The sequence below is a fragment of the Scophthalmus maximus genome, chromosome 18 (genome assembly GCF_022379125.1).
Source record: "Scophthalmus maximus strain ysfricsl-2021 chromosome 18, ASM2237912v1, whole genome shotgun sequence".
In the NCBI taxonomy this organism is placed as follows: Eukaryota; Metazoa; Chordata; class Actinopteri; order Pleuronectiformes; family Scophthalmidae; genus Scophthalmus; species Scophthalmus maximus.
Window position 1 is genome coordinate 7,647,342 of NC_061532.1, and position 21,629 is coordinate 7,668,970.

Sequence of the window (21,629 nt, forward strand, 5' to 3'; positions counted from 1 at the left end):
ACGATATGAACCCATAACTCCTGTGTAAAATTAGACAAAATACACACCAGAGGTAGTGCAATAATGTGATGTAAAGCATTTATATTTTTTCTTTCTATTGTGAAAATAATTTATTCCGTCACACTGTGGGAACAATTATTCGTTTGGATGGTTGATTTGACTGTGGTCATTGTGTCCTCACTCCACAGATTTGTCCATGCAGCTGAACCTGGGCATGTACGAGTACAATGGGAAATGTGGCTACAGACTCAAACCGGAGTTTATGAGACGACCTGACAAACACTTTGACCCTTTTACTGAGAGCACAGTGGATGGGATAGTAGCCAACACACTGTCTGTCAAGGTGTGTGTTTGTTCGTGCTGGTCTTTGCATGTGTGTGCGTGTGTTTGCGTGTTTGAGTATATTTATCTTCTCTCTTTTGCCCTCTTGCTTCCTCTTCCATCCTCTTACTCCCAGATCATCTCCGGCCAGTTCCTGTCAGATAAGAAGGTAGGCACATACGTGGAGATCGACATGTTCGGCTTACCAGTGGACACCAAGAGGAAAGCTTTCAAGACCAAGACGTCTCAGGGCAACGCCATCAACCCTGTCTGGGAAGAGGAAGCCATTGTCTTCAAGAAGGTGAGACAACGTGATCACCATTTTCATTTAAGCTTATGATATCAATGGAAACAAAGTTTCAGTCAACTTTAGTGACCAAGTATAACAAATTGTCTCCTGGTCCCGATAGTTTTCAGTAAAACTTTACACAGTGCAGAGAATAAATATACAGGGGAATACAGATACAAATGTGAAGACTGAGACTGGGAATAAAGAACAATATTACTTTAATGTAATCTATGGGTACTAATGCAAAACCAGTTTCTGAAAATGCACATGCAGTTTAATGCTTAAGGACGTATGGCTATATAAAGGAATATATATATAGTTTGTGCGTACAACACAACAGCTCAAATGTCTACACAGCACATTATATTCTTGAGAAATTAAAGTAGTTCTAAACTTGGTGTCATTTTGAAGTTTTGTGTTTTAGCGTTGAAAGTTTATTTTCCTTCGCTCTCAGGAGAGTGAATGACATGTGTATGTGTATATTCATTCATTTCCTCAGGTTGTTCTGCCCACACTTGCTTCAATAAGGATAGCTGTGTTTGAAGAGGGAGGCAAGTTCATTGGCCACCGAATCATTCCTGTGTCAGCCATCCGTCCAGGTGAGTTTCGTTTTGAAACTCCCTCCATCTTTACCCACCAACATTTCTAATGTAATCATTTGAAAAATACAGAGGAAATATGGAAAAGCAAAGGCGTCTTTAGATCAGGAAACCATATATTCAACAATGCAAAGACATGATAATAGAAAAGAGCTAAAAGAAGCACAAAAACAATTACGGCAAATGTAAATTTTGTGTAGATTGTCGTTTCTCTACTGATAGATGCTAATCTTGCTCAAACCCTGCAGGCTATCACTACATCAGCCTAAGGAATGAGAAGAACCAGTCCCTGACGATGCCAGCTCTGTTTGTGTATGTGGAGGTGAAGGACTATGTTCCAGACACATTTGCAGGTGAGTCAGGTGAACATATTTCAACCAAAGGTTTAAATGTTTTGTGCATAAACGCTGCAGGTTCAATGTGGTGTTTGGTGTTACAAAAAGGCTTTTTCTTCCTGTTCCTCAGATGTCATAGAAGCCTTGTCCAATCCCATCCGCTATGTCAACCTGATGGAGCAGAGAGCCAATCAGCTGGCTGCTCTGACTCTGGAGGAGGGAGGAGAGGAGGAAGGTGAAAAGGAGGTTTGTGGTCATACTACTTGTGTCTACTCATAAGACTTTTATGTGTTGAAAACGTTGTGCCATTGAACAGTCGCTGACTGAGATGAGCAGTGTCATGGTCGGCCAGCTGCTCCTCTCATTGCGAGGAACTAACTGGTTTTGAAATTCAAAGCATGTGGTCGGGAGACCGAGAAGATAAAAGTAGTAGAGTTCCCTTTCTCCAGAAAGAGTCAGTATGAGGAGGTTTTCAATAAAACCGCAAAGCACTTTAAAACCCACGGCCGGCAACGTTGCAGTGGAAGATGGATTATGAACCACACCTCGTTTCCAGCACAGATATTATCAAAACACTTTGTTTGGGCTATTTTTCATTCCCACTCCCTCTTTGATTAAGTGTACTGCAGCAACAGCTGGAGCAGTATTGTAGCTGTATTTCATGAAATCTCTCCCAGTGTCCACCTGCAGGCCCTGATACTAAGTTTCTCCTCGGGAGGTCGGATCTGTTACTTTGACTCTGTGTGCATTCATTACCTTGCTTTAAGGTAAATGCTTGTAGGGGGAGACACGTTCAAGCACGGTATATATCGTCATTGAGTGAAATGATGCCATAGCTGATAAGAGTATATGTGGATACGTCCCTGTCCATGTGACAGTAGTCTCATTTCCCCTTTTCACAAAGTAGGATTTGATTTGTGGTTCACAGAACAAATCAAATTAATGTTTAACAACTGGAAACCGTTGCAGAAGATTAAACATTTTCTCTTTAATATAGCACAGCAGGTGATACATTTCAAACATGAGTTATGTAGTTGCATGGCTGTTTTGCTACTCAGCTGTGCAGAGTTGTAGAAGTTCAACAACAGGTCTTTTTCCTTTTTGTTGTCTAACCCTCTTAAAGCAGTTTGCTCACATCAACTAACCCATAGAACATTATCAGCTAACTCTACAGGCCCGCTCTGTCTGACTGGGCATTTTAAAATCTTTCACTTCCTTCTTTTTCTTTAACGACCTTTAAGTTTACTGTTTCGGTTCAGTTTGCTGCACCAATCAACCTTGTTTCCAGAATCAGCTGCAATGTCAACAATTTCTTGTTGGTGCTGAACGTAATCACGCTTGCGCCGATGTGTCCTTGATGTGACCAGTATCTTGTTGAAGCTATCAAATATAATGACATAGAAGACCAATGTCATGTTGAAGATATCTAGTATGATGATGCAGATGTGTGTGGCCAATCAAACGTGACATCTCACGCCGCCTGTTTCATAGATAGTGGGTACAAAACAACTCTACACCCATAAGCACGTTGAATCGTCTTCGTTTTGTGTTGTGAACCACATCTCAAAATAAACGTCTCCCGCTGAAACTGACATGTCTTTGTGCAAACCTCCTGAAACCTGAAAATCCTAACAGTAGCAGTAAATGTGTCAGAGAAGTTCCTAGGGAGCTGGAGGAAACCAAAACCGAGCAAAAAGAAGAGTAAGAATTGGACTTAAATATACCAGGTGGCCTGAAACAGAACTCCAAGTGAATGCTAATGTTGCAGCATTTATAGTGTATGTATAAATAAGAAATGTCTTATAATGCTAACACATTAGCTATATTTACTTTTTAAGAGGTTAATACATCAATGTTGTGGTTTACTGCTCGTCGTTGGAAGTCTAACAATAAGAATTTTGAAATTACCTTTCACATTAGAAGGGCATTCTTAACTTATGACTAACTGGACCCATGTGATGTGATACACTGTACAGTACACTGGAGATATGCCAGCTACTGTATTTGAATCCAAACTACAGTTGGCAGTGACCTTAACTTCAGTACAGGCTTTAGGATGAATGAAGCCTAAATGCCAAGCTGCTCGGAGAGTTTTAACAACACACGGCTGCTTTCGAGAACATGACCTTCTGTTTTGTTCTGAGTCACATCCAAGAAAAGATTGTACTTTAAACATCTCGCACTGATGGGACATCAGCATTATAGTAACAGCAGTTTAAAGGATTTAATTGAATTTGTTAACTTGTAAATGGGTCAATAAGCGTAAAGTAGCAGCAGTCTTGATAAATGGTGTAAGTCATTTTATATTGACATAATGGAGTGCACAAGTTGCCAAGGGTTAATCTGGGTGCAGTGCAACAGAGGAGAGCCTGAGGAATGATATCTGAGGAGAGATGTGGGCAATTTCTAAGACTGAAGTTGGGATAAATTTAGGGTGAGAGGCGAGAGAGGACACAGGGTTATCTGAGGTTATTAGAGAAGGGGCCTGGAAAGAAGGGGTTGTTCCCGAGGGGCTTCTCTTATCTCATTTGCCAGCTGGTAAGATTTCCCACAGGCATGGCCGACAATGAGCAGTCTCATGCGGTGACCATGGCGACAGTCGCCAAACGAGGGTGAGCATTGGAAGGTGGAGCACAGTCGTGCAGAGATGGATGTGGAGGGAGCAGGGGAAGAAAAGAGATGGTCTGGCTAGCTTGACTGGAACAGAGATTATTTAAAATGCATTAACCTCTCCGAGATAAGAGCATGTAGTTCGAGATTCAGTCGTGCCGAGGGGAAACTAGGATCTGCTGAGCCTTGGCACAGGAAGCAATGCTGAGAGTGGGTTACCAAAGCTATGTCTACAAACTGCCCTGCAGGACAAAGGTACAGCAGCAGACTTCTGACGACAGGACGAACACTTGAGTTTTTTTTGTTCTTCAGCGATTACCATTGTTACGGCACATTTTTCACATGGCGAGAGCAAAGACGTGTTGTATTCGTGGCAAAACATGTGTCTGTGTTTCACTACCATGAAACTCTATAGGCACTTTCCATTTGACGCAGCTCTAACTTATTCAAACTCTAAGATTAACTTGTTAATTCGAAAGACTGTCTTAATGTAAAACATGCTACTTATTTGCACTACGTTCCTCTGCAGTGGTGAGCAGTGTACTGTAATATGTTATATTGACAGACAACTGGGATTGATCCAGATGTTTCATCTTTTACATGATGCACAGGTGGAGCCAGGGAGCGACGCCCCTTCAGAGTGTAAGGTGGACCAGAGGGTAACGTCGCCTGCCGAGAACGGACTGAGCCACACGCCCATCATCGCCGCCAAACCCCCTTCACTGGTTGGCCAGACTCAGTCTGCAGGTGCTACATACTGTACATAACCAGCCTGTAAATCCCATCACTGCATGTGTAGCTCAAATTTCAGTCCATTGCACTGTAGGTACATTGAAAGTGGATGTGCGTTGTTCTTACATCACCTCAAAACATTGCATTTACTTCAGATAATACTTGGCTTCAAATTAAATTAAATTAAAAAAAATCTGTCAGATCCTTTTCAGTCAAGTCCTGCGATAATGTGTGATATTTATTTGTTTTTGGTCACCAGGCTCTCTGAAACCATCAGTGAAGAGTGAAGACATCATTCAGAGTGTTCTGACCGGTAAGGTAACTGTGGTTACTGATTTTAATGAATTTATTCCTTCTTTTATGTGAAATCAATGGGATATGTATTTAACACACTTCAGACATTGATTGATTTTGGTTGTCCTGTAAGTGATACTTTTATTGGGCAAATTATGATTTTCCTTTTCTTTTTCTACAACAACTACATGTTCCCTTGACTGTTTATCTTGCTCACTTTTGTCCTGGTTGCCTGTGCTCCTACATCCCTCGTCTGCAGAGCTGGAAGCTCAGACTCTGGAGGAGTTGAAGCAACAGAAGGGCTTTGTTCGGGAGCAGAGGAAGCAGTACAAGGAGATGAAGGAGCTAGTCCGGAAACACCACCGCAAGACCAGCGAGGTGATCAAGGAGCACACAGCTCGTGTATCTGAGCTACAGAGCCAGCATCAGCGTCGGCGCTCTGCCCTGCAGAAGAGCCACAAACGAGATGGTAAGAAAAGGTAGGTAGTCCTCCTCTTCTCCTGTTCAAACTGTCCTGATATGGGTCGACTTCATCACCTCTTCTCTTCAAAGTCTTCCTCTTCTGCTCTCTTTGTTATCTAAGTTGATCAAAGAAAGAATCAAAGACAAAAAGCCATTGGTTAATGTAGACAGTCACAATGAGACTTCCCAGCAAAGCAGCAAACATTTTCACTACATACTATGGAAAAGGGGGTTTTGCAATTATCAAAAGGTTCTGTGCAAGCTTTTTTTGAAAGCTAATGCCCCTCACTTTTGTTTCCGAGCTGTAAAGAAAACTTTGTGTAAGTGTATTGTTGTCATACTCAATCAGCACCTACTTTAAAGTCTGTGTGTGTGGTGCACAATTTTGACAAGCTGCTTCTCTTTATATTTAAAAGTCATTCTGGGAAATGCTGTGAATTACTATCTGAAAGAAAGTCAGAGTCTTTTTGAAAGTGACTATGCCATGAATACAAAATTACAACACTACATCACGAGTTAACTTGTGGTACATTTTAATAATATGTAGTATGCTGTTTATCAATTGTCCTACCCTCCTCCTGTCTTTCTTCCTTTCCTTCTGTCTTCCATCTGTACAAACACACTGTAAAATACACATTCAATCCACTGTTGCATTATTGTATAGCATAACATATGCTAAACATGTGTATGTACAGTATAATGTAGCAGAACAGAGCAGAAGTTACTTTTTTCAGAAATTAAAAATAAAATAAAATACTGAGCTATGCATAGAATAATAATAAGGCTTCCCCCCGAGCCTCAGGGAGCCGTTCAGGTCCCTCAGGAGTCTGTCATACATGAAGAATCAGCACTCGCACATACAGGACTTCAGATATCTAATGCCAGAGAAAGATAACATATTTCAACCCAGTATCCTTGAGATAAGTGTCCTTACTAGTGTTTGAAATGTGCTCAATCACTCACATAAAAGTTCCTAGCATCACTGCCTGAGGACGTTGATGATTAAAGCAGTTTCATTTTGTACAAGTATATGCATACAGCACGCATTTATTTACCCTCTCCACTTGCTGTCCGAGTTAGGTCCACTCTATTGTGATCGAAGCATATTAATTCGCAGACCTTCTGTTTGTGTGTGGCTGTGTGCTCGCCTGCACTTGTCCAGCCGGTCCGAGCACTCTGTGTCGACCCTGGACCGGGAGCTGTGTGAGCTGGACCAAGAGTGCAGCCAGAGGCTCGCAGAGCTAAAGGAGCAGCAGCAGCAGCAGCTCCTCACACTGCGCCAGGAGCAGTACTACAGCGAAAAGTACCAGAAACGAGAACACATCAAACAGGTACTAACATGGCTCTCAAACTCTTGGACCCCACTGTACAGCTAGTTTGTAATTTAATATGTCGAAAAATGTCGATGGTGTTTCTCAACCCCAAGATGCTGTTTTGTTTTGTCCACAAACCAAAGAAATTCAGTTCACTGTCATAGAGGAGCGAAGAAGCCAGAAAATATTCACATTTAATAAGATGAGATCAGGAAAAAACGACCTAACGGACTATCAAAATAGTTGGCGATTAATTTAGTAGTCAATAACTAATTGATTAATCGATTCATTGTTGCAGCTTTAGGTCTATACGTATGTCAGTTTCCCAATTCTGGCCGCCCACTCGTCTCTACTGAATTTGTGTTTCCTTATGAAGCTCTTGTTAAGTGATATTGGTTACAGTAAGAAAAACATTTATATAAGCCATTTCCTTTCATGCACTTTTTCCCAGGATTAATAATACCAGTCGGGGTGGTCACAGTTCCTGCCCATACACTACACGTAAACACACAAAACACAAACAAGTACACACTTTATAAAGCAGTGGGATAAACAGACACACACATGCACAGGAGCTTGCCCTGACTTGTATTGGACTTGATGGAGTGCTGACTGTCTACTGCTGTCCCAAAGCTTAGAATGGCTAATGCAGCTTATCCATACGAAGCAGACGAATAAATGATGACATGTTCTGTTGTACGGTGTGGAAACATGAATGTCTTTCGCACCAGTGCACCTGCGCAGTGAGCAGAGAACAGCTGAGGTGTCAGAATGTGTTGTTTCCCTGAACTGAGCGCAGTTTGATTGTGATCAGAATGTCAACAAATTTAGCTCACGTTAAACATTACCTAAAAAGATTTAAAAAAGGAATTAAAAACAGATATTCCCTGTCTCAATAAACAAAAATGTTGTCCATGGCTGGAGATTTTCACTCAGTCTTTGCCTTTCTCTCTCTCCAGCTGGTTGAGAAGCTGACCACTATAGCAGAGGAGTGCCAGAGTGCTCAGCTCAAGAAGATCAGAGACATCTGTGAGAAGTAAGATGTTGTGTTCGGCACACAGCATAAACTCACGTGCACACAAACGCCCAGAAATCCACACTCACATTTTCATTTTCTCTCAATATTTCCTCTCTTCACTTTCACCATACCCAGAGAGAAGAAGGATCTTAAGAAGAAAATGGACAAGAAGAGGCAAGAGAAAATCAATGAAGCAAAATCTAAAGACAAGAATGTGACAGAAGAGTAAGTATCTGTGTTTGAACAGGATACAGAATGAGGGTTTGGATGTTATACATATATGACCACTAGATGTCACTGAATACTAAAGATTAGGCACCGCTGTGACTGAACTGTAATGAAACTGAAATTCTCCCCATAGAGAGAAGCTGGAGATCAACAGATCGTTTGTCAATGAGGTGGTGCAGTACATCAAAAGGGTGAGAGGCTGTCATTATATTGTGTATCATTAGTGTAGTTGTCATATTCAAAGTCAATCAGTTCATAGTGTGTGTGTGTGTGTGTGTGTGTGTGTGTGTGTGTGTGTGTGTGTGTGTGTTGTGTAGTTGGAAGATGCGCAGAGTAAAAGACAGGAGAGACTACTGGAGAAGCAGAAGGACATCCGCCAGCAAATCTTAGATGAAAGGCCAAAGGTACGACACTTATCAACTTCCACATGCTGATATTTTTGATTCCATAGCAAGTTACTGGTCCGTTGCATGACAGCATCCACCATCAGTGTGTCAAAGGTTTCTTTGTGTTCTTGAATATGTTATGTCATTTAAGAAATGTGTCCGGCTACAAATTGGAATCTATCAGCACAATTTAATATAAACAATTCTAGGATGATGATGAAAAACAAACGTGTATATATTAATATTGACATTACAATATAATAGATGTTTGAAGTGGCGTTAGTACTTAGTTCTTACAAGGATGTTTTTGTTTATTTATTTATAAATCAAAATCTTCAACCAAATCTTCAACCAGTCTCTCCAACTAAACACTAGCTGCTCATGTTAAACACTAGGTGGCGACATTCACCTTATTTAGTTAGATGCTGCTTGTGGATGTCTGGCACTTATTGCAAAGATGTAAGACAAACATGGCTGAATAGGAAGATTAATGTAGGTTTGAATGACAGATCCTTCTTTATGTGGTTGCATATGGCATAAACCTTAACACTACATGGAAAAATTGTTGGTTTGTGAATAAGTTAGTTACCTTCTAACCTTGAGTGCATTTACTGCAGCTGAATCTTTGGCTGTAATACAATCATAGCACTCAGCCCTATGCTACATACACATGGGTTTACTGGTCCTTGTGGGAGTATCCCTGCATTTCTCAACCCTGTCACTGTGATTGTCATTGTAGGAGGGCTGTGCAGATGAAGAGCATGGTAAGACCATTGGTGCATCCCAGTGTTTGGCATTGATATAGCATCAGTGTATCCGCATTACTATGCAAGCTTTCATACACCTGGGCCACCGACTGGCAACAAGTGAATGCACATCACATTGCATGTGTAACGGGGGAGACCTGTCAAGTAATAGTAGAATACTGTGTGAATTATTGCAAACAATCGTCTTTTTTTCATATAAATACAACAAATACAGTGTGGCCACATGGCTGTACTTAAACAGTAATTGGCAAAGCATGGCGGCATAGCATCATAACAGGGGCAGCAGATTGGCCTGTATGGTGAGATCACACCCCAGTTGGAGTTCTCAGGCTTCATCCCACCTGATAGTGTCCTTGAGCCAGCTCCTCTATATTGATCGTGGTAACTTCACTATTTTAGGGATATAATTATTGTTATTATTGTTTTGATAAATTATATCATATCAGATCACTTATATATATATATATATATATATATATATTCTACACTGCAGTATTTTGATCTCCAACATCTCGTCTCACATTAAACATATTTCTAATATGAAGCCGTTACACTAATTATGACCACAGTGCCAATATAATATCATATAGTACTAGTAAGTCTGCAAAAACAAAGGTACTAACCTTCGTTTTCTCTTCTGGCAATTTTCTCTTCTATTATTTTTTTTCCTTACAATCTTTTTCAATGAGCTTGATTTTGTTGAAGTGCAGTGAAGCCACGTTACAGTAGCACACTCTGTTGTGGTCCTCTGATTATGTTTTTAGGCTTGATGTCAAAACGAGCAGCATAGCGTACATTCACCATATCTGCTCGTGAGGGAGTGTGTATGTGTGTGTGCGCAAGACATACTTAAATCAGAAGTCTTCTGTTGGAGACTGTTCCACAGCCACCCACTCTCAGAGTGACAGCTCCTTGTTCCTTTGAAACCTCTTCGAGGTGAGTGAAGGAGGCGCAGCACAGACGTGCACCTCAGTGCAGTACAGACGATCTTGTGTGAGGTAATGGGCTGTTTTCCACAAGGCTGCAGTTGGAGTGAGACTTAAACTCTTCGCTCAAGGCAGGTGTCACAAACAAAATGGCAGTGTGGATTTAGCGACGGTTGAGTTTGCATTGTTAAGCATCTAGCTTTTGCGTAAATGAATCAGGTTATTGAACTGGGTTTTTCTGTGAAATTGTACAGTGTAAAGTGCCTTGAGTTAATGTATGTTGTGATTTGGCGCCATACAAATACAATTTTTACTGAATTGAATACAATTATTGAACTACACTAATTTTCATCTGGTCCTATGATGACAGGCATCGTCTTGTAATAGTTGCTAGAGCTCTTTGTCAATAACACCACAATGATTTCCCCAACTCATTTTGAGCTTTGTCATCAGTGTCTAATCAAGATTGAATTAAGAAGGTTTCATCAGATCAGAGTGAGAGAGGCAGATGCTGCTCTGTTGGTTTTTTTTCTACATCACTTTAGTGTTGCAATTAGATTTCATTCTTCCAGCAATCATTGTTTCCCATAAAATTGTAACTGATTATCCATCTCCTAACTCACTGTCACAATCGCTTCTCCAAATTGACATCCGGGCCATGGCTAATGTAATTTGCCTGAAGAGGGATATTGCATAGTAATCAACTACCTCTGCAAAATCTTCTCTTGTACAATGGCTGTCATCTGTATGCAAAATATGCATGAGATGTCCCGGGTTGTGTTTGTTTAAAAATTCAGGAAGCACTGGAAGAACAACCAAGTTTGAGAATACATTGTATAACATGATGCAGATAGATCGTATTAGAATACTGCAGCGAAACAAGTGATATTCATACTGTCCTCAAACACCATAAAGAGCAGCAGATCTCTGGGGCCTCTGTATTCCCTCAAGTGGTCTAGTTCAGCTTTGAACTCGCCTGCCCCCAAACAGTGAGTGATTTATTTCTTTCAATCATAATCTTGTTAATTGCCAAGAGGTTTTCACGTACTGTAGTTATCCACAAGGATGTTGAATCACGAGCACTTGGACTTTGTTGTAGTTTCTTGAAATGCTTCTGGAAGACAGATGGTTTGATAGAGGAGTGAAGGAAGCCATCTCTCATGTCACAATAGAGAAACCCCCACCTTAACAGAGGAGGAGGTCTGAGACGCCATCTTTCTCCCACCTACAATGCCGTCTTTTTAAACACTTCCCAATTGTATGTAGAAGTGTCCTTCAGTAAGTCATTGAATCCAAAACTGGTGCCAATGAGCAGGTCACCATCTGCATGTAAACGTGTGCGAGTGTGTTACTGCATGTGAATATGGAGCATTGTAAAACACTTAATGATAAAGTTGGTATTTAACCATTCACCACTGTTGGCTGGTGAATTAGCTCTCAGGTAAAAACCTGATGATGAGTGTAGACCGAAAAACATAAACATCGAAAGCAAAAGGATTTGGAAGACTATAATGTAGAGTGCTCCAATGGGGGCTAATGGATGTGGGCATCTATAAAATAAATGTTTTGGTTGTGTGTCTCTGTGTTTGGTGAGTGTTAGATTCTAATGTATCAGAGACAGAAAGATACACCATACTTTCTCTCTCTGGTACAGTTCTGACCCAGTTTCTCCTCTGGGCTCAGAGCAGCCACTAATGGACAGCTATAACCATCCCAGGTGGGGCAGCCCGCCACAATGGTAGCTGTGTGTGTGTGTGATAGACCAACTCAACCTAAAAACTAGCTGCAGTATCTCCATTATGCAAGTTGGCAACTAACAGCTGTTTGGTACAAGTCTCAATAGGCACAATTGGCCCCAAAAAATGAAAGCTGAATGGTTGTAAAATGTGAGAGATTTGAGAGAGAGAGATATGAGCTGTGTCTTTATCATTACTAAGAACCTGTGACATTAGTTTTTTGAGATTCTGAGATCCTAGTCGGTGATAGAGTGGGTTACTAAGTTGAATGGGAAAGGAGAAAGGACAAGAAAGACATGGTGACATTTGTCATCACTCGCAGCATGTGCACTCAGGTGTCAGTGTCCTGCTAATGATCCAATCAAAACGCCCCCAAGGAGTCAGCGGTGCCCAGCACAATGGCAAATGTTGTTTCGGCACATCTCAAGATCCTATATCCTGTCGTGGTGCTTCACGTCATCTCCCCCTTCTGCTTCCAGACACACAGGTCAAGTTCACATCGCCTCGAGTCCACCACGTCGATGTGGTCTTTTTATTGGTTGTAGAAGAAAGTTCAAAACTCACTAAAAGAAGTTAAGGTTAAAAAGCTAGCATTTGATTTTTTTCCACTTTACAGTTGAATGTTCAGAGTTTTGGCGTTTTGATTTTGTCAGTTCGTGTCCTGACTTCTAAGAGTTGGTGAGTTGAATGAGATTAGTTTACAATTACTGGTTGTTTCAAACCTTTTTCCAGCAGAATCATTAAATTTGAGTCCAAGTTATTTTGTGGGCTTTGTGGGATATACTTTAGGAGCTTGTATAGCTATGACTGTGTGATTGACAGCTTGTACTGTTCAATGGGTGCAGGTCACAGGTGGACAAATAATCACAATTGCGCTGGTAAAAATACCAAAACCTAAGGCTACAAATCTGCAGTTAACAAACCAATGAGTGATGTCACGGTGGGTTGCCACTAGGGCGTGAATTTAAGCGTGACACAGATGTGGTCATTTCACATTTGTATCGACAAAAATATAAAAGATGGACATCCAGTGAAAAGGATTCTGCACTAGACTAATTCCTCTGTACTAGTCATCCCCTCCACACAGATTTTTGGCTGTGAAAGAGATGGGAAACAGTGATGAGGCCATATGTTTCACAACAGTATGCGTCGGTCGGTGTGTGTGTGGAGTGAAAGTACGTCACTACATAGGGGGCATGCTGATTCTTAAAAGGAGAATTTGATGTGAGGGTGTCTCCCCACTGTGCAAGCCTTGAATCAACACATAACCACACACATACGTATATGCACACACACACACAGCTACACAGTCATTCGTTCGACAAGCATGAGTCCTTTGCGGTCGTCATGGAAACTCTGGTCCCCCGTCTCTCCCCCACCCCACCTCTCATTTCCTCGTCAATCCTTTATGACTCTCTGCAATCTGTTAATTTGGAACTGAGCCCTAATGACGCAATTTCAGGAATGGTGATTGGAGGCGGAAGTAAGTGAGACGAGGAGGGGGGAGGTCTGGAGTTGAGGAGTGTGTGGCCACCCTCTCTTTTCCCCTCTTTCTTTTTTATGCCCCCCCTCTCTAGCACTGGTTGATGAATGGGTGGCCACTATGTTCCCTCATCACAAACTTTGATCTGCATCATCGCTGCCTGGTGGATTTGCATCAATATCGCACTTGTGCCCATGCACACACACACACACACTGACACACACAGATGCACTGCACACACCCTGTGCCCACAGGGAACACTGTGTGCAAACCAGGGGCAGTGAAGTAAAATCCATTGCGAATGTGTGAGTGTGCGTCCATGTTGCAAGCTTGGTTACCACTCGGCTCTATTGTGCTAGCTGCTGTTTCAGTGCCTTTAGTGCACGAGCGTTCATTATGTATGCCCACGTGTGCTAATGAAGCTCTCCGGGGTTGTGCTCCATCTGAGGAACATTCACGACTGAACTCCCGCTGGAAACTGTCCTCTCGGCATTGGGGATTTGAGGTTTACATCAACATGTTATTGATTGAGAGAGGAAATAAAAAGGAGCTGAGTGTAACACGAGGACTGTGGCACCTGATAATGAGTGGAGGAGGTGGTCAATACACAGACAGAACGAAAGGGTGTGAAAAGAAAGGTGTGTGATGATATAAAAGTTTGTTATATGTCTATATTATATCAGCTAGGTTTCTAGGTTTCATACAGTAAAAATAGCGGGGACTGGGTCACTGCGTTTGTTTGTGCTTGTTTGTCAACTTCCATATGTAGAATTTACCTACGTTAAGCTTTACAGCAACGGGGTGTTATTGTTTTCAGAAGGCCTTCCAGATAACCAATACTGTGACCAGAGAATAGTCAGGAGAAAATAATTGTCCATATGTTTATCCACTGAAATGAAAGCGTGTATTGCTAGAATGGCATTCAGTAGAGGGCATACCTCCGCCAAGAGCTGACAGACCCCTCAAATTCAATCAAGCCATACAAAATTGCACACACGCAAAGATATCAATGGCCTAAATTTGCCCGATTTTTTTTCATCAAGATCCATACATTATTCCAGGGGGAATCAGAGAATATGTAAAAACTAAAAAACAAAAAGCCCTATCTCGCATTGATACAGAAATTGAGTTCTTTCTTGTTCCTATCTTTTCACCAAGTGTCGTGGAAATCAGTTTAGCAGTTTTTGCGTAATCCTGCTGATGAACACACAAACTGACGGCGGTGAAAACATAACCTCCTAGGCCGAGGCAATCATAACCCACCTCAGACGTCCACAGCGCGTCTTTCATCCCTTTGTTTTTTGACCCACTCTGATAAACCCACTGAACGCTACCTGCCCAGCACCGAACAAACCAAACATGTGACAAATGAATGCTAGAAGTTGGAAAAACACACACACACACAAAGGGAGACAGTTAATAAGAGCAGGAGCATGCAGCCCATTCTGAGTAGCAGCTGCTACCGTTTCTCTTTCATTAACCATGTTTGTTTTTTTTACTCGCACTGAGCTGCCGCAGTACATTTTCAAAGTTACGACCAATACTGTGGAAAGAATGTAAATGAAGGAATGGCCTGTCCTTGCTACACTCTCTCCCTCTCTCGCTCTCTCTTTCTCTCTCTCTCTCACACACACACACACACACACACACACACACACACAGCTTACATGCATTGCTCACCAAACCTCCTTTTCTTAAAAAAAAAGGCCTTAATGCTGACAGGGTGGTGACCCAATCTCATCTCCTGGACGTGGGATCTTGGGTTTAGCCTAATTGGACTGTGGGTGGATATGCGGTCTACCTCAAGGTCGGGATGCACATACCTTTACACCTCATCACACAGTGGTCCTGTGACGAGGCTGCTTTGTCGCAGACGACTCTCAGCTTCACTGAAACGATTTGTGTCGGAGCAGCAACCAGGCTGTATTGTTGTGACTGTAAGACGGAGCACAGTTTAATGTAGCTGCATGCTGTAGTGTTGTCAGTTGAAGAGTTCTTTTGGCAGTATTGCAGCAGGCGTTATGTCATTGCTCAAAGAAAAGAATTAATTTGGCTCTTTGGAGGCCTTCTCGACTTCCCTTGATAGCTTCTCAAAACGAGGACAGTTGGTGAAGAAGGTCACTGAGTGCTGTATTTTAAGAAAGGCAGGAATTTGTGTGTGTGTGTGTGTGTGGGCGTGCGTGCGTGTGTGTGTGTGGTTTGTTGACAGATGATAGACCTTCAGAGATGAGAGGCAGATTTAGAAGCTGGATAACTGCTGCTGCTGGTTAGTGTCCAAACAGAAACTAGACCACACTCACACACACAAACACACACACTCAAAACCTTCATACATTATAGACTATGCAAAAATATATACCAGCAAAACCACAGGTGCAGGCAAGTTTAGCAGAACTTAGCTCCAGGAAACCTGAAGAGTAAGTTCCACTGATGCCTGATGCTTCCCTGTACTACTGTGAAGAGATTTCAGGAGAGAAGATCTCATATGGAAGGTGATGATCGTAACTGAACTGTCTGTTGTCTAACGTGTCCATATTTCTATCATTCCTTCGTGTCTCTCATAACTCAAGTCGTCCCTTTGTGAAAGCGAACAGCCGTCTTCATCGTTCAGGCACCACACTCTTAACAGACGGCCGTCACCGTCTGCTTCTGAGCTGTTGATTACGTTCACAGGACGACACACACATGGACAGAGGCACATGTTTTTCTAAGAACTGCCGGGTGCCCCTCTGACTGTCCTGCCCCTTGCACCCACCTCCTTCACATGTGCCAGGGTGTCGTCAGATGGGAGAAAGATGACAGCTTTAATCATAGGGTGTTTGTGCCTCAGTAGGCAGGCTGTACACACACACGCACACGCACACACACACACAGACTGTCCCACCCCTAAGTAGGTCATGCGCAGTGCAGAGAAGGGAGAGAGAGAGAGATGAGCTTTGGTGCATCTTTAGCCATCTGGTTGTGATGTGCCGGATGCCCGCTCTGTGAGACCCGCTGAGAGAGTGAGAAGGAAAGAAAATAGGGAAAAGAGAGTGAAAGAAAAGGAGGGAGGGAGAAGGAGAAGAATGGAGGCATGTTTCAGAGAAGGTGACCTTGAGATGCCGTTGTTGGTGCTGGCTTTCACAGGCTTCATTGTACAGTACCAATCAAATCATTGGAAAGACACAAGTGAAGAGCTTCTTCTTTTCACACTCAAGTTGAGTGTAGCAATTTGTGTTTACCGGCTGATTGAATCTGCACTCACTCCTGTTCAGTGCTTTCACTACACCGCACATACTTTCAAATGTGCTCACTGCGTGTGTCACGTATTTTCATTCTGAAAGGTTGCAAAGGTTTTATATTGGAAATGTGACAAACAGAAGAGTAAGAGTGGTGAATGCAGCCGACAGGAAAGTGAGGAAAAAGCTAAATTTGGCTTTTTGAGGAGTTATACTGACTGTTGCAGGAATTTTTATGGAAATATTAATATTGTATTTTAAGTCAAAGACAACTTGGCAACAATCCGTGAAACTGGGGTATTACCGCTGCTACAGCTGCTGAATACCAGACAGTAATTTTTCCAACATAGTTTCTATAGGTTGCTAGAGGGCACACCTATTTGGGCCATGGTCTCAGATCTGTTTCAATGAGATATGTACTTTTACTTTTGGTATTATGAACATCTTAATTCAACAGTCTCAAATACATAATTTTGTCTCAGTAAATTCCAGACTGAATTTAGAAAAAGTAAACAAGCTATAAGAATATGAGAAAATTTCATTCGATAGTTGACAATTTTCAACTATCTAATGAATGGACACATTTGTGTCTGCACTCAAATTACTATTGATGTTTGATAACCAGCCCCTACTCATACATAGACATAATTTACATAACCCAATGTGATATTATTTACCTTATAGGAATGCATTTACATGCAGTCAAGGTTAAGTGCTTTGTTACAGGTTTTCTCATGCGGTACTCTCAAATGAAATTGATGTGCCATTTTATCAGCTGAAATGGTTGAAAATTGGCCAGTGGAGAGAGCATGCCGACAGTCCTTGCCCTTCGCTCCCTCCACTCTCCCCTGTGTTCACTTTTGAGTCAGACGTTAGGAGTCCTGAAGTCGGTCCTTAGTCGATGAAAAAAAAAGGCTTCTCAGAGAAAATATGGATCCTGGATAAATCCTCTTGGAGCTCGCAGGTATTTTTTTCGATGTCTCATAATGCTGACGTGACTGTATCGAGCTGTGAGACTCTGACACCATTCGTCTTAGCAGCTTTTCTTTTTAATTACTGCTCTCCCGTGGGAGCCTGTCGGGTAGTTAAGCAGAGAAATCAGCATTACAGCAATTATTGGCGCACAATGAAATGAATACAATCTTGTCATCTGTAATCATTGGGGGCGTCTATGCCTGGGAGAAAACAGCTTCTCCTTTCTGTCCCTCAGTCAAGAAAGGGAGTGTGTGTGTGTGTGTGTGTTACATGGCTGCAGAGGGGATCATGGTCTCCCTCAGTGGACCACGGTCACTATTCAGTGGCTGAATGTCGGGGTTTAGGGTCGTCCCCTGTCTGTCGCTCTGTCTCTAGTCTCTCTTTTCACTCTCTCAAGAGAGTAAAATAAGAGTGAATTGAATTGAACAGGTTTTTTTAAACCTGTTTAAGCCCATACTACAAACACTAGACAGTGTGAACATCATGGAGCATTTAGCTGCTAAAGAGCCAGAGAATTCTATCAGGAGTTGTTGGAAACCAAAACAGTGCTAAAAGGAGAGGGAATTTTGGAATTGCCCTTGTTTGGTCTCCAGAAAAGAAATGACTTAGTAAAACTTAATATGGCTACAGCGTGATTGACAGCTAGTACCGTCCAATCAGTGCACGGTGGCAGGTGTAGGTGCACGTGCACTCAGACCCACCCCCTGCTCCTCCATACATGGTTACTTCTGGTTTCAGAAAACCAAAATGGCGGGTCACAAACCAGTGGGTGACGTCACGGTGGGTTGCCACTTGTTCAGGACATGTGTTTAGATTTTTTAAGTACTGAACTGATTTGTGGAGGCAAGTGGCATTGGCCAGGGAAGAACACTTTAAATTTGGAAGTCGACCCGGTTTATGTTGTTGAGATCTACGAGTTGGTATAATTTGGTGCAGATTTTAAAACTCCTTTTATTGTTCTATTATAAGAGCTTGACGGACGTGAAGTGTTTGACCTTGGCGGGAGTATGCGCTTTACTGAGCTCCATCCTAGCTCAGTCTATTCTCTTCTGAGAACTACTTTGCCTGTGAAACTAAATGTTTAATTTACAAGTCTAGAGGCCACTTGTTTATATGCACTTTTAGAACCTCCATCACCAGATATGTAATTCGTAACACACTCTTCATTAAAGTTCTAGTTGTGTTATTTTTCCCCCTCGTGTAGAACTTCTTGGTTGACATGCGTGTTCTTCCTCTGCAGCTACAGAGCGATCTGGACCAGGAGTACCAGGACAAATTCCGGCGGCTACCCGTGGAGATCCAAGAATTTGTTCAGGACAGCAGCAAGGCCAAGCATAGCGACGATGGCGCCCACGCGAACCTCGTCGCCTCCTCCACAACGGAGAAGCTCAACCACAAGGCGTCGCAGTCAGAGGACGACACGGAGGAGGGCTCGTCAGAGCGAGTTTACGACACATCCCTTTGAGAGATTTGACCTCAGGCGCTGGGCTTCACACTGGGACAGTGATTGGTGGATGTGTTTGTGGCCACACATGTATGATGGGACTGCCCCCAACTTTGATCCTAACTTTAACCAGGGGGAAGGATTAGATCAAATCTGAGCCCGGATCGGTGAGTAGAGGTCCTCTCTACGTAGAGTGCAGTCTTGTCCACAAAACCGTACTTTTTGTGTATTTGTATGTGACCTGTATTTTGTCGTCTCTTTTGGCGCGGCCACAGGATGTGTAACAAAGCACTAACCCCTTTGCAGGAAATAACTTACTTGAACTATTGCACAGAGAGAGTAGTTTGTTTTTATTATTTTCTTATTATCATGATATTGACAGTAGTAGTATTAGTAGTGATCAGTGAGGTGTGTGGTACCAAGGTTCTGAATTATCCTACAGTGGTCATTGTCAGTTAAGTGGAGTCAACTTGTACTGTAAAGAAGCCGCTGCAAATTCAGCCTTTAAAGCTTCCATCTTTATAAGATTTAGATTCACCTGTCCATATTTGCACTGAAGGCTCACTATGTAACGATGTAACTCTTTAACCCAGAGGCACTGGTGGCTTGCTGGTTCCCAATTTTGTTCTCACAGAACTAAAGCCCATGTTTTGCTGCTATTTCTGTTTTAAAACCATCCATTTTTAACCCTTATTTGGTTTTGTATGATATTTGGCATTATAATATTATGGAGTGCTCTTTTGTCATTCTTTCTTTTTTTTTAGCTTTTCTTTTTTAAATTGGGCTAGTTTTTAATACGTTTGTTTGGATTGTGGGCAGCTATGCCCAGAGAGGACGTGAAGGGAACGTGTGCTGTACAGTTTCTGCATGTATTTGACCAACTGTAAATGTTACAGTAGCTCTGTAGCAGAGATGTTTATTAAATGTAGATCTATTTTCTCTGAAACATTTAAACTGAACCTGCAAAATAGTGGACTCGACGTGGCTTGACACATCACTGTGGCAAAAACTGAACGGGACTGAAACAAGAAGTTGTTATCCGGCCCTGGCTAACACGTTGCTCATTGTAAACTCCTTTGTCCCCTTGAAGTACAACTGTCCAACCAGGGCATTCAAACAGAAGAGGAGGATCCTGCTGTCGTTTTACAGAAACGACCTTCCTCTTAACAGTTCCCCTGTGTACCTACAGGGGAATGTGTGTGCAGTTTCCCAGTACAGCAGATGCACAGGACAACAGGAAGTATATCACGCATTGGCTTTTTTCTCAATATTCACCTACATTTGGTAGCTGTAGTCTGAAGTGGGGAAATAGTTCCGCTTTTTTTAAGCAGACCCCAAACACTCAGTGTTCTCACGAATAACTGAACGATTTCCTCTTAAACACATGAACCGTCCTTTCAGTAACCATAAGGAAGTGTCTACTACTTCATAACTGTCCAGTGCCATTCATCAACCCGTGGGTGTGTCATTTCATATCAAATCCTATTTCAGCTGAGTTTCCTTTAAAAAAAAAAAAAAAAGGATAACCTGACATGTAAGTACAAACTACTTTTCAAAAGACGATATTGATGTGAGAGTCCTGTGCCTTTGAATAGGTTTGCCTTGTTTGATGTTGAATGTGTGAAATGCGTCATTGTTTAAAATTGCCATTATATTATATGAAGCTGTCTGATATTGAATAGACCATGTGCACTTTTTAGTACAGTACCACTACTGAGTAATGCTTGTGATGAGCAGTATTTGACACGTGTCTCATAGGAAATGCGAGGCATCCTTCTTTTTCTGTCTTGAGCCACTTTATTTAACGCCCCCTTCCCTTCTCATCAACTTAAGTGTATGCACTCCGGAAATGTATATGTATGTATGACATAAAGGATAAATATGAAGTTGATGAAAAAAAATAGTGTAAAGGGAATTTGCCTGTAATTAAAATAAATGTGGCTATTATTGTACTTTGCTGGAGTGGCGTTGTCTGTCTTTTAATTTGTCATTGGTCAAACTAATTTTGTTTTCATCCTTATTTTTACATATTGACCTTCTATGTCTGTGATTGTGAAATTTCTCTGAAATTGCCGTCATCCATTCCACATGTTATTGTCTGATGCCTTCACCATTGTGTATTCAGTTATCAAGCCATTCCTTTGTAGATCTTTTGTCTTTTTCATTTTTATGTGTCCTATCTTTTTAGTCAATCTTCAATCTGTGTTTTTTTGCATTCAAATGTGTCACTTGTCATTGTCTTGTTATGGCTTGTTGTTTTACTTGAAATGGAGATGTCATTGAGACTAGATGGTGGGCATATACATATGAACTGTGTGCATGCAGGTTAGCGTGTTCGTACGTCTCACTCGGGGGCAGGGGGAAGTGGGGAGAAAGGCTCGATGACCTATTTCCTGTCATCTCCTAGGTAACAATATCTTTGAAATGACCCTGAGAGGAAGAGGAATCTGAGAACTTGCATCACTGAATCTCTGGTGGCCGCTGAGGAGCACT

At 42.0% G+C, this 21,629-nt stretch overlaps 1 protein-coding gene across 6 annotated transcripts in view; it reads left to right on the forward strand.

The window, feature by feature from the left end:
• Positions 1-20,671, forward strand: part of LOC118290181 (1-phosphatidylinositol 4,5-bisphosphate phosphodiesterase beta-1) — a 150,840-nt gene extending 130,169 nt beyond the window's left edge. For 3 of the 6 annotated variants that reach the window (XM_035617643.2, XM_035617642.2, XM_035617638.2), the window contains 14 exons: positions 189-343; positions 458-622; positions 1,110-1,209; positions 1,458-1,562; positions 1,675-1,790; positions 4,766-4,901; positions 5,146-5,199; positions 5,440-5,659; positions 6,760-6,973; positions 7,915-7,991; positions 8,109-8,198; positions 8,335-8,392; positions 8,519-8,605; positions 18,933-20,671. In XM_035617643.2, coding sequence (XP_035473536.1) covers positions 189-343; positions 458-622; positions 1,110-1,209; positions 1,458-1,562; positions 1,675-1,790; positions 4,766-4,901; positions 5,146-5,199; positions 5,440-5,659; positions 6,760-6,973; positions 7,915-7,991; positions 8,109-8,198; positions 8,335-8,392; positions 8,519-8,605; positions 18,933-19,157 — 1,802 coding nt within the window. In that variant the 3' untranslated portion in view covers positions 19,158-20,671. Of the gene's footprint in view, positions 1-188; positions 344-457; positions 623-1,109; positions 1,210-1,457; positions 1,563-1,674; positions 1,791-4,765; positions 4,902-5,145; positions 5,200-5,439; positions 5,660-6,759; positions 6,974-7,914; positions 7,992-8,108; positions 8,199-8,334; positions 8,393-8,518; positions 8,606-9,326; positions 9,352-18,932 lie in introns of those variants that run through there. The other 3 variants (XM_035617641.2, XM_035617639.2, XR_004786359.2) reach the window with 3 other exon arrangements.
• The last annotated feature ends 958 nt before the right edge of the window (positions 20,672-21,629 follow it).